Here is a 16548-nt window from a genome sequence, read left to right as displayed (position 1 = left end):
AGTTAGGAAAATACTGATGTGTCTTTAACTAAAACAATGGTTTATGATGAAAAAAAAAGTGGAGATTTTGTTTTCTATTTGGCCCTAGGTAGATGATGTCGAAAACACTGCACGTGTAGTTCAGTGAGTGTTAATTACTGTAGCTTGTTAGATACATGTCTGTTAAATTTTAAACAAAAATGACTTCAGATAAACCCCAGTTTTTCAAGTTGTGAATATTCAAATCTCCATGCTGCCTGGAATTCGTATCTGATCCCGTATCCAATATCCATACTGAAACCTAAATTGATTTTTTTTTTTTTTAAGAAACCTCAGTTTTGCAAAGGTATTTCCATTGAGATTTGTGTGAGGTAAGTGTTTACTTGTCCAGTCAGACTGGTGCTTTACCATATCAGCTGGTTAATTTAGGCAACTGATTTTTCTGTGCAGGAATGTAAGCCAAAAATGTGGAGAAGCGTCGTAATTCAGAAAGGAAATACTCTTTTAATTCAAGAAGTCCAGGAAGAAGATGGAGGAAATTATACTTGTGAACTAAAGTTTGAAGGCAAACTAATAAGAAGAACAACTCAGTTAAAGGTTACAGGTAAGAAACTTCTTGCATAACACGAGTTCTCAAATGAAGGGAAGATTCTTCTTCACACAGCACACAGTCAACCTGTGGAACTCCTTGCCTGAGGAGGTTGTGAAAGCTAGGACTATAACAGGGTTTAAAAGAGAACTAGATAAATTCATGGAGGTTAAGTCCATTAATGGCTATTAGCCAGGATGGGTAAGAAATGGTGTCCCTAGCCTCTGTTTGTCAGAGGGTGGAGATGGATGGTAGGAGAGAGATCACTTGATCGTTACCTGTTAAGTTCACTCCCTCTGGGGCATCTGGCATTGGCCACGGTCGGCAGACAGGATACTGGGCTGAATGGACCTTTGATCAGACCCAGTATGGCCATTCTTATGTTCTTATGGCTTCACACAGCAACTGAACTACAGGTAGAACCCAAGCGACCCCAAATGGGAAATTCAGATCAGGCCCCAGATGAAACATCCATAGGTTGCGTAAAGATAAAAAGGCACAAAAGGGCCAAAACTAAAACCTAGATCCAGGCACCCCAAAACTTCGGAGGAGTTCAGGCCCAGATCTGGACTGCGTGGCTTGGGCCCTTCTCTAATGGTGAATAGGAGGAACGTTGGCTGCAATTGCAAATAAAAGAATTAGAAGTTATTAAGATGTTGCCCCAGAGAAAGAGAGAGAGTTAAAAGGGTCAGCATGAGTACCTGCTTTATGGTTCCAAGTACACACTTGTTCCATGCTTTTTATCTTCTGATCCGTTTCTGGTAATCAGATTCTCTGTTGTAGGTCTGGTCTTCAGTGAGGACTTCAGGACACCTATTCCAAGAATAAAATTAAAAAGCAATATTATAATAGAAAGCTTTCACTATGTAGTTTCCATGTATTGTGCCGTGCGTCTGTGTTCACAGGAGAGATCGTAAGGACAGGAATGAAAGAGTAGGACAGCATTATATACCCATTCATTCCTGAATCGTTTGCATTTCCCTTTTTAGATAATGTACCTGTCATCATTATTTTGCCATCAGCAAGCATCTGAAATCATTGTTTTCTTCCAGTTCTTCACACAATAACTTTTGAGCAAATGTTTAGAACTATCTAGAGCCAGAGTCAGTCTCGGTATAAATAATGGCAAAATCAGTAGAATTGCACCTGCTTACACAAGGCTCCGTTTAGTCCACATGCTATTTCTAACATGCTTTCAAAATAACATTGTTCAAATTATGACTTTAAGAAGATACTATCATTTATACATATTAATTTCCCATTAGTTATCATTACCCCTTATTTGAAATTAATCTTTTTCACTGGATGTCAAAATCATATACTATATGATTATTTGTAGTCTGCTTTTGCCCATGGACAGATCTCTGTACCATCATCAGTTTGACCAACCTGAACCAAAAGCTATCAAATGTAAACACATGACCTTTCTTGGAAGCAGTTGCTATACCAGGTAGCCTGCTGGTCTTCAGTCAGAATACTAACTAAATGTGACTAATAAAGGTAAATGCATCTATATCAATTCCACATGGTGGATGTTCTTTACCTTACAGAATTGTCAGCTCTCTCCATCCCCTCTAGCATCTGCAAGACCTTGTTAGCTGTTCATTATCTACCCATTATACAGTATGTTCAGTACTTTAGGTTTTAATTTATTTGTCCTGCACCTATTGTAATATTTGCTCTCGTTATTTGTTTGGATAAAAGGATTTATGGCTTGAAGTATTAAGAATTGTAAGTAAGGGACATGATACCATTCCTGTTTGCAGAAGGCTTGAGAAGCAAGGGATTGTTATCCTTGCAATTTGATGTGCAATTTGTATATTCTCCTCAATTTACAACAAGCAATCCATTGCTCCTTAATAATCAGCATTGTGACCATAGCAGCAAAGCAAAAGTGATCTCAATTTACATGAATTTTTAAATATATTTGGGCTTTACCTATAACTTCAAACCCTAATTTTAAGTGGGGTCGAGACCCAGATCTGAATGGGTTTTTGGCCTGGGTCCATCTCTATAGAATATTATATTTGAAATGCACTGCCAAATTTGTATGAATGGCAACCTGTCTAGATGAATAATAGCAATGACTTCAACTGAGTACATGCAAAATCAGTGATGCCGGATACGTAATGGTTTGGTGCTGCAGAAAAACTCATTTTTTCTGTTTTCCGTTCATGATTTGATATGCAAATAGCTTTGAGGTATCGAGATGCGCACTGATTTTATGTATCCGTTCATAGGAAAAATCTTTCAACAATATGACAGTGGTTTATTTGTCTGTGCCCATGACTGCTCTGCAAAGTGCCGATTCTACAGGCAGAGCAAACCAAAGCTTGAGAGTAGGTGCATGGTAGGCAATAATTGGAAGATGCTGAAGTGTGGCTATAAGTGTTGTCCCAGGAGACTGAAGAAAAATATGTGTATTAGTATAGGGTCCGGCAAACATGCTTCTTCCTCTGTGACTAATTTGGGTATTGGTTAATTTGTATTGCGCCTCCCATGAAATATATTTTGGAGTGAATACAAAGATAAAATAGAAACCTGACTAATGATTAAGTGATGTGGCCACTAAAATTGATAACAGAGTTCAGATTTCCCTACTGTTTTTCACTGACCATAAAGGACAAGAGTCCATTTTGCAGGTAATTCTGTGAAGGCCATGCAATAAATCTAAAATTTTCTTCAGCAAAACCAGGTACAATTCATCTAGAAAGGACAGTGAATTTGCTGCCTGCTGGACTGACGTTATATTAGTGGAATAGGACAGTCTGTCATGGATCTGGGCAATCTTGTCTGCCAAGTTAATGGAAACCTCTTCACAGCAGCAAATAGTCAACTCTCCCTTTGAAAGGCCATTTGGCTCAGTCAGGCTGACGATCAGGCAGATTCTCTGATCCTGATTTCATAGATGTTGTAGTGAAGGACAAGAATAACCTCCAGTAAATCCTTGGTATACAAATGTAAGAAATTTGCCTCAGTCAGACCAAGAACATGTCTTTTGCCACCAGTTCTCTAGCCTGCTTTCCTACCACTTCACCTGTTCTGAAGGCCATCTGTAATCAACAGTGACTTGTAAGAGACAGGCATTTAGGAAACAGGTTGCTGCTGGCTGTAGTAGTCCACCCACTGGTTGATGCAGTGGGCAGCATTATCTCACTTCCTGGAAGTGAATTCTGGAATCCAGTTGAGTTTCCATCAAAATAGATTTACTATGCTATGAGGGGCAAGGGCAGAACCTGAGCTCAGACTGACAGACCTGCTGCTGCATGTAAACTACAGTTAGTAAATACGGCTGAAGGCTAACTAGAAAAGCAATAGCTGTTAGAAGCAAAGCCATAATAGAATTTTCACTGTTGGAGTATACTGCAGATGTGGAGAAAGAAATCTTACCTACTGCTTTCAAATGCTTTTTCCTCTGCAGGGTATTTCTAATGCTGATTCTACTGCTGATGCTTCTCAACATGCCTAAACTGGCATTTTGAAATCACAAGCACACAGGCTTTTTTGACAATACAGATTCAGAACTGTAAGACTCTGGTGGCCTTATCTGGAGGACATGGTGAACTGGAATTAGTTATTAGAGTAAAGGGTTAGCCTGACATTAAAATAGGCAACACCTGGGATCCCTTATGCACCTGGGAGCTCTGTAGTGCTGTGCAGAGAGAAGAGATTTAACTTAGATTGTTATCCTTTATATCTGCTCATCTGCAATTTAAAGTGTTGTCTACTTTAGTGAATGTTGTAGTTATTTTAATTTATATCTTCCCTGTTTATAGCCATGGACATTTCTATGACAGGCAGGCAGTATGCAGAGCACAGACCAACCTTGGTGGTGAATTAGTGGTGGGTGTAGCAACCCGAGAAGGCAGTATGCCCTGGAGGCCATATTTGATGCAGTGATGCCCACCTTACTCTGGTTATTCAGTCAGTACTGAGAATGAGAACAAAAAACAGGTACCCCTTACTGTGTACAGGTTAAGAGCTATGTGCCTAAAAGTTTAGAGGCATCCAGAAATTCAAAGAGGTTTGCTTTATGAAAATTTATTCAAACCTCTTTATTCCAAAAATTGCTCTTGTAATCTTCTGAGAACAGATATTGCTGAGATTTCTGATCCTCCCTTGTCTTGCTCTACCCGGGAATAGCAAAAGAATATTGCACTATTTCATTCCCAGGTTGCTACACTTAACAAGCACATGGCTACAGTCTGTGTTGGCTGAGATGGCCAAATAATCTTCAGGAACAGCTCCCAGTAGAGGGTATTTTGAGAATACATCCTGGAAATGATCAAGGCATAGATAACTGTGACAAGTGAAAGAATAACAGCTGCAGCTTACTGGCCAGAAGAAAATAGACAGAGGCATTTTGTGTCTCAGCTAACATCTGTGATGCTAACATCAGCAATGGAACCAAGAAGATCATCTGATTGTGGTCCATGGAGACCCAATGGTAGGGATACCTGTAGTTGTGGATGAGGGATCTTGTTGGGTTTTATCTTATCTGAACTGGATCATCCATGTTGAATAAAAGTATCAGTTTTTTTCTTGGCGGCTGGTTGGCATCTTAGATTACAAGTTCTCAGGTTTTCTTGTCTTTACATGTGTTTATATTAGATCTGGGCACAACATGTGCTTTCCTTAGAGCTGAATGGGAAACTGTTTCCCTGTCCCTCTAAAATGTTCAGGATTTCAACAATGTTTCCATTCTGCATCGGGACGAAACAGAAAGCTTTTTCTAAACTTTTTTGCAAAAAAGCAAAGAGAGATGCTGGCAGAGCAGAGACCTGGGTCTCTCACGTTCCAGTGATGAAGGTACTCACCTGGGCTGTTGGCTGTTTTGAGGTGGGCCTCTGTGATGACTGGGGTTTGTATGTTGGGATTGCTGTTCTGGAGTGCATTAGAGTGTAACAGCCTCTCTCTCTCTCTGTCTCTCTGGTTTTGACCAGAAATTCTATCCTGGACCTGAGAAACCTTCCCAAGGAAAGTTTAGTTGAAACCAACCCTTTCTTGTGATAAGTTTCAACTTTGACGAATCACCATTGTCCAACAAAAAATTCCCGACCAGTTCTGGTTTGCATAGCACCTAGCACAATGGTCCTTGGTATAGAAACATAATACATTTGGCTCTTGGAGCTACTGTAATAAAAATATGAAATAACAATAGCGGTCATATGCAGATGTACTGCGAGCATCCAAAGTGGCAGAAACTGAGATCAGAGTAACTAAAAGCAGAGGATGTACCAGGAAGGAAAGATCCTATATCATAGAAAAGTTAGACAAAATTAAAAGAGCCAGTAGCAATATTTTAATTGTATATGTGCACTAAGAAAGGATAATCAGGGTATAGAGGCTACTGCAGCAACAATATTTAAGATGTGATTGCATGAAGAACCACTGAGTAAGGGGGAAAAGTGAAAGAACCCCCCACTTACACCCACACATCCTGTCCCCCACTGCACTCCCTCAGCTCAGGGGAGCACAGGGAACTGTTCCTTCTTACTCCTGACCCTACCTACTCCTCTGGGCCCAGACTCAAGGTCTGGGTAGCTATCTATGAGTAGAAGGGGTGTTTTTACTCTCTGGTTACTTTCTTATGGATAGCTCTGGTCATAAACCAGTCATGCAAGATCACCTACTACAAGATATTGGTAAGAAAAAAGCTCTGGAGCGATGATGGACAGAAGCTTAAAACCATCACTGCAATGTCTGGCTGCAGTGGAGAAAGCAAATGGAATCTCAGCTGTATTAATAGAAAAATAGAGCACAAATCAAAATAGGTCATAATGGCATTACAGAAAGGGCTTGTGAGACCATACCTGGAGCACTGCACACAATTTATGGAAGTCATCTTATGGGAAGGGTATTGACAAATTGGCAAAGTTCTAGGAGAGGGCAATTAGGATGATAAAACATGTCCGAGGTTTTTAGCTCTTTGCAGGACTATTGGGGGGGGGGGGGGGGGGGAGGGAAACGCCTACAACCTAGAATGCATTCCAAAAATATTTTTGACACTATGTACTTAGAAGGACTTAATATTGAGTTATGTTCCCTTGTTGTAAACACATAACTCCAATTAGCAGTACATAAATCTCTGCATTTCCGTGTGCATTGGTTTTAATAATAGTAATTTGTCAGCAAACCTCAGCTATTTCCATCATTAGTTCTCCTTAGTTTCATTATATTCTTCAGATGGAGCTGGACCAAATATTGCTAGCCTTATTCATGGAAGAAGTTCCACTGAATTCAATTTGGCCCAAGGTCTCTCTAGCATCATCTCTTACCATTTATAATGTGCTCACATAAAGTACCCTGAGAATATATGCAAGTCATATTTATGCATTTCTGCATTGTTTGTTGGTAGCTTTATCGTGGATGAAGAGGGGAATTAGTAAATGTCTTATATATAAACATTTCTGATCTCTGAAGTTTCTAAAACCTAAAGATCTTCCAAAAGCCCCCAGAGTTTAATTGGAGTATAAAATTAGAATTTGCCCATATAGTGTCAAATAAATGCACTAGAATTAATTGATAGATACCCAGTAATGTCAAAATTACATCTGGAATACAGATGGATCTATTAACATTCAAATACATTATTCAAGTAATAAAAGCACTTTAACATAAACTATATTTGAAATAAAATTCAGCCAACCTGAACTTCTCTCTTTTTTTCCTGGATCCACTTCAGTCTCTGATTTTATAGCAATGTTTTGATGGCTTTAGGGTGAGCGATGTGCAATTTAAAAATATACCTGTTACACTTACCTGTAGCTTCTCCACTTTTTCCATGTGTGCCTGCCAGCCTGCTGTGTTGGAAAACTATTCATGAGGTTATATGTTTGGAATAAGGTTGAAAAAACAGGAGGTATATATTTTTGGTACTGTTAAAATAGGCACAGCCCTTGGTAAGTAATATATCATGCACCTCTTTGTAAGTAATATATCATGTAGATGATATTGTAACATAGCAAAGGACATAGCATCTCTCGCAGTACCATTATCATGAGGAAAAGAATATCCACTTTTCCTGAAGGTCAGCAAGCACTTTTATGTTTGGTGGTACCTGAATCTTCACTGAGATGCCTTTGACCTCTGTCTGCAACAGGCTCTTTCATGAACTACTATGTTAAGGGAGGAGTTTTTGAGTTGTATAATGTACTCCCTGTACCAATACATGATTTATGAACTTGAATTGATGAATTATTTCCTCATTTGACAGCAGAAAGCAACCATTTAACTGCCGTTATAAGCTGCCAGTGATAAATTATAATGACATAAGAAATTACTGGGCAGGAAAAGACCACTTTGCCCAACAAACTTTTCCTCTGAGTTTATTTTAACCCCAGCTCTGTCTCTGTCTCCAGCAGACTCTTTTTATCCCCCATTAAAATGCTCAGTTGTTTCCAAAAGCCATTTCTACAACAATATTTGCTTTGACCATCTTACATGACAAATTATTCCACATGATAACATGAATGAAATGATTCTGCCTGAATTCACTGTTCACTCATGGGTTTTTTTTGCTTAAACTCTTTTAAATCTCATTACATTTCTTAGTTTTTAAATGACACCTGCTGTTGTGTCAGAGGGTCACAGGATTTGACAAAGCAAATGCAGTTTACTGGGTATGATGCAGAAAAAAATGTGGGTAACATTCCTTCTGTTTAGCAATAATTGTTGTGTTGTACTGGTCTGGTCCCAAACCACCTCCGCAATTCTACTATATACCAGAGAACAGCCCTGTATCTTCTCCTCTTCTCTTGTCTCCCATTAGCCTGTTCTGATGCTGAGGACTCTGTGACATGGAAGCCCATTTGTAATTCCTTATTGTGTCTAAGCAGCTTTTGTCAGCAGGGCTGTCCCTAGCTATTCTGGGTCCTTACGCAGCCCCCCCCCACCGCGATTGGGGGGTCAGGCCTCCATGGGATAGGGGGTGGGGCTGGCTTGGAGGGCAAGGGGGAACCACCCCCGAGCACTCACTCGCAGCGCAGTTGGGGTCGGGTCGCTGCACTTACCGCTGCCGGTGAGTGCAGGCCCGGCCCTGCTGCAGTCGTCAGCGGAGTGGGGGCAGGGCTAGGGGCGGAGCAGGGCGGGGGATTTGGGGAAGGGGTGGAGTGGGGGCGTGGTTGCACTGTTGTCATAATCTGTATCGACAAAGTAGCAGGTAAGATATCACTGGAAATCTAATAACTCATTGATCATTAATATTCTTGTGTGAGGTATGTACTGGGTATATTAAAAGTTATAGATATGTGCTGGAATTATGACTAAAATGTGTTTAAAGCAGGCATGTCATGGGGCCTTGGTAAACAGGTCTGCACTAGTCAAAGGAATGTGTATTTATTTGTCTGATCAGCCCGGTCATCAGGCAAAGACAATTAAGGTCCATTTACATATTAGGTAAACAAAGTTATCAAGCTAATAAGCGGGGGAGGAGACAGATGGGCATCTACATCCCAGCAGGGAAGAGAAACTTTATCTGCGCTATGAAGACAGGGGATCTGAACTTTGAGAGATAAGCAATTTAATCAACTGATTTATAATACAGTTATATTGTATACAACATGTAACAAGTGAGATGGTGGTGAGACAGCCCCTCACTAGCCTGGATTGCACCCCACAATGTGACAGACTTGTCCTCTAGTGATGCACAATTTTTGTCTCCTCCGTGCTTCTACTCTGTATAGAAATGAAAAGATCTGATAAAACCTTGTCTGTTTGGAAAGCACCATCACTGGTCTGGCATATTTCTTCCTTCAGGCTTTGCTGAAGAGGTTGGTTGGTTTGTTCATTTGGTTTTGGGGGTTTTTTTTAATCTGCATAAGCCAGAGAGGTTACCAGTCGCTTTGGTGGAACACAGAAATGCCACATCCAAAGTTCCCCATGAAGCAGATCAAGTTGTAAGCATTACATCATCCAGACAATCTGTCATTGGCAGAATAGGACATAATTACTTAGCAACCTTGATGTCTACCTTTTTCATTTGGAAGCACCTACCATATTGTGAACTATAATATTGAGAACTGCTAGTTTACCAAATGATCTCTTTCATAGGCTGTCTCACCACTCTCTTCCTTCTCTTTCTCAAACTAAGCTTATAAAAGGATATTCCCAAATCCCATAAAACCCACTTGAAAGCTACCATGGAAAAGAGAATCTACATATAACATAATAATTAGAGCTGGCTGAAAATTTTTTGAAGAAAATTTTCAATTTAAAAATACATTTTTGTCCAAATTAAACATTTTATGGGAACATGTCAATTTCTATGACATTTTTTATGGGGAAAAAATAAAAATTAATTGTTTTGACTTTCTCATTTCATGTTGATAATGTCAAATCATTTAATTTCAACTATTGTTTTGATTAATATCATTTTGACTTCAATATATTAAATACTAATTTTAGTATGTGTAGATGTTAAATATAGAATCCATAAAAGTGTAGGACTAGAAGGGACCTCAATAGGTCATCTAGTCCAGTCTCCTACTCTCAAGGCAGCACTAAGTAATAACTAAACCATTCCTAATTAACCTGTTCTTAAAAACCTCCAATGACGGAGATACCACAACCTTCCTCAGCAATTTGTTCCAGTGCTTAACTACCCTGACAGGAAGTTTTTCCCTAATGTCTAACCCAGGGGTTGGCAACGTTCGGCACGCGGCTCGCCAGGGTAAGCACCCTAGCGGGCCGGGCCAGTTTATTTACCTGCTGACGCGGCAGGTTCGGCCGATCGCGGCCCCCACTCGCCGCGGTTCGCCGTCCCGGGCCAATGGGGGCGGCGGGAAGCCGCAGCCAGCACATCCCTCAGCCCGCACCGCTTCCCGCCACCCCCATTGGCCCGGGACGGCGAACCGCGGCGAGTGGGGGCCGCGATCGGCTGAACCTGCCGCGTCAGCAGGTAAATAAACTGGCCCGGCCCGCTAGGGTACTTACCCTGGCGAGCCGCGTGCCGAACGTTGCCGACCCCTGGTCTAACCTAACCCTTCCTTGCTGCAATATAAGCCCATTGCTTCTTGTCCTATCCTCTGAGGTTAAGAACAACAATTTTCCACCCTCCAGCTTGTAACTAGTTTTTATGTACTTGAAAACTTTTATCATGTTCCCCCCCACCTGTCTTCTCTTCTCCAGACTAAACAAAACCACTTTTTTCTATCTTTCCTCATAGGTCATGTTTTCTAGACCTTTAATTATTTTTGTTGCTCTCCTCTGGACTTTCTCCAGTTTGTCCACATCTTTCCTGAAATGTGGTGCCCAGAACTGGACACAATAGTCCAGCCGAGGCCTAATCACGGTGGAGTAGAGCGGAAGAATTAGTTCTCGTGTCTTGCTTACAACGCTCCAGCTGATACATCTCAGAATGATATTAGCTTTTTTTTTTTGCAACAGTGGGGTTACACTGTTGACTCATATTTAACTTGTAATCTGCTATAACCCCCAGACCCCTTTCTGTAGTACTCCTTTCTAGACAGTCATTTCCCATTTTGTGTGTGTGCAACTCATTGTACTTTTTGCATTTGTCTTTATTGAATTTCACCCTATTTACTTCATACTATTTCTCCAGTTTGTCCAGATTATTTTAAATGTTAATCCTAGCCTTCAAAGCATTTTCAAAGTCTCCCAGCTTGGTATCATTTGCAAACTTTATAAGTGTACTCTCTATCATTCATGAAAATATTGAACAGAACCAGACCCAGGACAGATCCCTGCAGGACCCCACTTGATATGCCCTTCCAGCTTGATTGTGAACCACTGATAACTACTCTGGGAACAGTTTTCCAACCAACTATGCACCCACCTTATAGTAACTCCATCTAGGTTGTATTTCCCTAGTTTGTTTATGAGAAGGTCCATGCAAGACTGTATCAAAAGCCTTACAAAAGTCAAGATATATCACATCTACTGCTTCCCCCCATCCACAAGGCTTGTTACCCTGTCAATGAAAGCTGTTAGGTTGGTTTGACACGATTTGTTCTTGACAAATCCATGTTGGCTGTTACTTACTACCTTACTATCTTCTAGGTATTTGCAAGTTGATTGCTCCACTATCTTTCCGGGTACTGAGGTTAAGCTGACTGGTCTATAATTCCCTGGGTTGTTATTATTCCACTATATTTGCCTTCTTCCAATCCTCTGGAATCTCTCCCATCTTCCATGAGTTTTCAGAGATAATTGATAATGGCTCAGATATCTCCTCAGTCAGCTCCTTGTGTATTTTAAGATGCATTTCATCAAGCCCTGGTGACTTGAAGACATCTAACTTGTCTAAGTAATTTTTATCTTGTTCTTTCCGTTTTTTAGCTTCAGATCCTACCTCATTTTCACTAGCATTCACTATGTTAGACGTCCAGTCGCTACTAACCTTTTTGGTGAAAACTGAAACAAAAAAGTCGTTTAGCACTTCTGCCATTTCTACAATTCTGTTATTGTCTCCCCCCACCCCACACTGAGTAATGGGCTGACCCTGTTCTTGGTTTTCCCCTTGCTTCTAATATATATTATTTTAAATTTCTATTATGTTTCAACATTATTAAAATATTTCAATTGTTTTAATAGAAAAAATTCAGAATTTTTGTTTCACAGAAAACTTTGACATTTCAGCTTTTTGTGCTGATTCAGAACAAAAGCCTATTTTGAGATGTCAGATTTTCCCACGGGAACAAAAATTCCAGTTTTCGACCAGCTCTAATAATTTCACCTAATTCCTGTGAGCTGGTAGGTGCCCTGCGTTGTTTTCCTTCTGTGATCTTTGCCAGTGAGAACTGCTGGGATCTGCACATTAATTTAATCTTATTTCAAGCATGAGTTAGGCTGTTTGTTGTCATGGTTAAGGCAGAAAATATTTCAAAAAAACCTTAAAGCTACTAGTAAATTTTCCTGATAAGACAGATCGCAAAGCATTTTAAGGTAAGAACTCTGTGAAGGGATGAGACGGGCTTGCATTGTCCTTCCCGATTTTGAGTGTTACATATTTGCACTGTAAGTGCTGAAGGGAATGGGAAGAATTCTCTGCATGTGGAGTTTATTCCTCATCCTTGGAAACAGCTGCTAGCCCATCCCTTCCAGGGATAACTTTTTATTTCTGTGTCTCCTTTTAAAGAATACTTTTCTCCTTTAGGAATGTATCTGAATATATCCAATCATACATGGTATCAAAAATGCCCCCAGGCAAGGATACCCCAGAACACCCTTTTCCCTTCCCTTTGAACAGCTTTCACCCATCTCCCCTGCCTTGGAAAATTTTCAATTCATACTCCGCATTTGACACTCACTCTTAACGTGTGGAATGGAATGCATGTCCTCGATCTCATCCCATGTGAGTGCTTCATCTGTTTTACTTTCTTGGCAAGGAATGTACTATTTACAACCAGAGGCTTAAGTTCCGCCCTCACTAACTTCACTGGGAGCTGCAGTGAGAACAGGTTGGCACTTTCCACTTTATAGCCCAATTTTGTACCTAACAAGGTATTTTTCTCCCCCGGCCCTAATTCCCTCTTTCATTGATAATATGGACTGCAAAGCTATCGTCCAAAATCTTTTTTGACCAAGTATATAATGGTCACGTGCACCCCATTTGCCTTGGCTATCCTGAGGCCAAATCCTGTGTCCTTACTCAGGCAAAACTGCCAAGGATTTCAATCAGATTTCCCATGATTTCAATGGCAGTTTTGCTTCTGCAAAGATCCAGGAGTTGATCGCTAATATGTTCATATCACTACTATCTTCAAAAATTCAGACGTATCTATTAAGCAAACCCTAGTGCTTATAAATCCAAGTTGGCTAGCTCCAATCAGAGTAAACATTTCAAGATCTTTATTAAATCTCACTAGGCAGATTGAACTGATATTAAGCTACTAAAAGTTCTACAATTATTTACATTGCCTCTTCTTGAATGCATGGTCTGTCTCTCTCTTTCTCTTTCCCTCTCTCTGTGGCATGGTTCAGTTCACCACACTATAGTGTAATATTACTGCAATGTTTCAGGCCACTATTGCGGAATAACATGCTGGGTTTTCTTTGTGATAATGGCTGTTTACCAATTTCCAGGCCTAGAAAACTGATCTGTTAGAACCTATGACTGTTGCGGGCGGGGGGAAGAAAGAGAGAAGAGCAATGAGACTTTCTAGTGACCCCAATCGTAACAAATGTCTCAAACGGAAACTTTTTTTAAATCAAAAGGGAACTAAAGGTATAATGGGATCAGATGAATGAGCAAAATCTTGTAACAACTCCATACTTCCAGGAAGAATCCTACAAGCTACACTTGGGAGCAGAGAAATTCTTTCTTCTTCATCCTTTTTAGCATGAATAACTGAAATATGTAACATGTATTTTTGTATATGGAGTCACTCTACCTTGCTACTACAGTTGTATACTTCCATGACAAGACCGTATCACTTCTCTGAGTCTGTAATCTCCCTAAGTGGTCATGGAAACAGCTGATCAGTAAATATGAGGGGCAGAGAAGAACCTACCCAAATTAGGTTTTTGCTGAGAGCCTCAAACCTAAAAGGGCCTTTACTGAGTGCAGATATTGTTCTATGCATTTCCTCTGCTACATTTTCATGTAAATGATGCATTACATTTTACAGCAGTTTGATTTTCTAAAGGAAATCTTCCTCTTTATGACAATAAACAGAGCCAGAAGTAGGTCGAGTGCTGACACATACGGCACTAAAGGACCATGGAATGAATTCCACAGCTGTGTTCTCAAGCCGTAATAGAAATGACAGCCTATTTAGAGCAACATATAGGAAGTGCCAAAAATTAGAGCTTTCCTGGGACACATTTAAGTTGATTGAATTAATACTTGTTGAGGTTTTCTTTGTAAATTATTTTTTTAATATTCATTTTCCATTTCTTACAACAAGTGTTTCTGAATTTTAGCCAGAAGCCCTAGCCATGAACGTCAACTTCCCTAACCAAGTGTCAAAACGGGACAGCTGGACTCTTCACAACCAGCCAATAAATCTCACCTTAATTATTTTAGGCATCATGCCTCAACCAAGTCTAGTATAAACCCAGCATGGGGAAGGCAATTCCATAATCCTGCTCTCTTTCCCAGAGACCCAGGGCTGCTTCGAGGGGTGCTCCTGATTTTAAAAGCTCCCCGCATCTATTCTGGGCACATGGTACCATGTTTAGAGCTGGGTGTGAAACCAGGACAGTTTTTCTGTCCCGTGGATATTTTCAAGAGTTCCAAAATTTTTACCATCCCGAATCAGAATGAAAAGTCAAAGTCTTGAAAGGTTTCATGATCTGAAAAACTGGCGGGGACAAAGGTTTGGTTCTCATCAGTCTAAATGTTTTTTGTTTCCGTTTCTACCTTTTTTTTCTTTAACCTTTTTTCACTTCTATCTTAAATTTCAAAACAAAACGTTGAAAATGTTAAAAAGAAATATTTTGATTATTTCAAAACTTTGTTCATGTTCACCATTTTGTGAAAAGTTTGTTTCAATGAATCAATATTTTTGATGAAAAAGTTTATTTGAAAAAATTCCAGACCATGTTTAGCCAGGTGACTGTTTGTGGCCAATCACAGCTAATTAAAGCCACAATCATGCATTGAAAACCATGTGGGAGAAATCAGTATGTCTCCATGTACTTTTCAGTGTAGGATCAGGGCTTGACAAGTGTCAATTTTGAATATCATATATCAAATACAGCCCAGATTCAACAGTTCACAATCAACCCACGGGGGGGGAGGGGGGGGAATTACCATTTTTTTAAAGTTACTGACTCATTTTGACTTGTATGTAAGTTGGTAGAAAATTCCTATTCAGCTACACTGGGGAACCATTTTTCTATCTCTGGTTAAAATACAGGAGTCGTGAAGGCATTGTAATGTACCAGTTACCGCAAACAAATACAGCTATGCAGATCAATGTGCAGTAGCTTTATTTAAATAGGTGTGAAGTTCTGAGACAATTGCACAGGTATAATTATCTCTGTACAGACTCAAGTTCTATTTCAGCAGTGCCAATACTGATTTTATAGCTTTTGTGTCTATAGCACTTCATAAAGCACTCCCCAAAACTGCAGTTCTGGCTACGTCTCAGATACAAGATGTGCTCCAGAAAAATCTATTTGGATTTGGCCCAATTTCGAGGAAGGAGCAACTTACAATACCCTCTTTCAGAAGTCTCAATTTTTACATTGTGCAAGAAACAAACCTAAACCTGCTGTGTATGAGTGTGACAGCTGCAAAAAGCTGACAGGAAAGTACAAACCAGGTGACAATTTACCTGAAGCTACTGACAGTGCCAGTCACGTGATCTATCTTTAATATCTCCTTTTTAAATGAATCCCAGCAGGTGTAAATGAGCATAGCTCTATTGACTTCAATAAAGCGGCACTGATACGTACCAGCTGAGGATCTGGCCCTGTATCAAGCTCATCAAAGTTTACTCAAAGTGACACCACTACAGATTAATCCATAAGGAAAAGAGCTCTTTTTAATTTCCGTCTCCAAAAGTGATACAAATTGGTGGCTGTACCATTGACCAAGGTTCATCTACTCAAGTGAAAAATTAGTTTGGAAGACAAACTTGCGCCATATTTCCTATAAAAGGACAGTAAAGATGCAAGCTTCACAGGCTATGAGAAATGTAGCAATATGCTGCAGTCTATGAATTATATATTGTGTCAGCACTCCTGGCGCTTTACTTTACAGCAAACTGCCTTCCTATCTTACGAACATGCAAAGTAGTTAGAATGGCAAATAACTTCACTTTTGATTGACCTACAATGGCCCCTAGTTCTCTAGCATCTTCTCAAGCATCAACTAGGGTGGTGTTGGTTTTTTCCATCCAGTCTTAAATCAGATGATTGCAGTTCGTAGCATTTTGCTGTTGTCGGCATCAAAAAATTAGACAGCCAGGGCTTCCACACTTGTTTTCAGCTCCTCATTTATCCAGTGGTCGGTCATTGTTGCACAGCGACTGTGCCTCGTTGAATCACTTACGGTCTGGTGCAAATGTCAG

The 16548-nt window shown here is 40.1% G+C and overlaps 1 protein-coding gene across 1 annotated transcript in view; it reads left to right on the top strand.

The window, feature by feature from the left end:
- IL1RAPL2 (interleukin 1 receptor accessory protein like 2) overlaps positions 1 to 16548 on the top strand; it is a 514527-nt gene that overhangs the window by 279705 nt on the left and 218274 nt on the right. Inside the window, exon 4 of the mRNA XM_026653029.1 lies at positions 430 to 583. Within this exon, the coding sequence (XP_026508814.1) occupies positions 430 to 583 (154 nt within the window). The remainder of the gene's footprint in view (positions 1 to 429; positions 584 to 16548) is intronic.

The sequence above is a fragment of the Terrapene carolina genome, unplaced genomic scaffold, assembly GCF_002925995.2.
Source record: "Terrapene carolina triunguis isolate 2854851 unplaced genomic scaffold, T_m_triunguis-2.0 Scaffold131, whole genome shotgun sequence".
NCBI classification, from domain to species: Eukaryota; Metazoa; Chordata; order Testudines; family Emydidae; genus Terrapene; species Terrapene triunguis.
The sequence above is the reverse complement of the archived record's forward strand: the minus strand, read 5'-3'. Positions and strand labels throughout refer to the sequence as shown.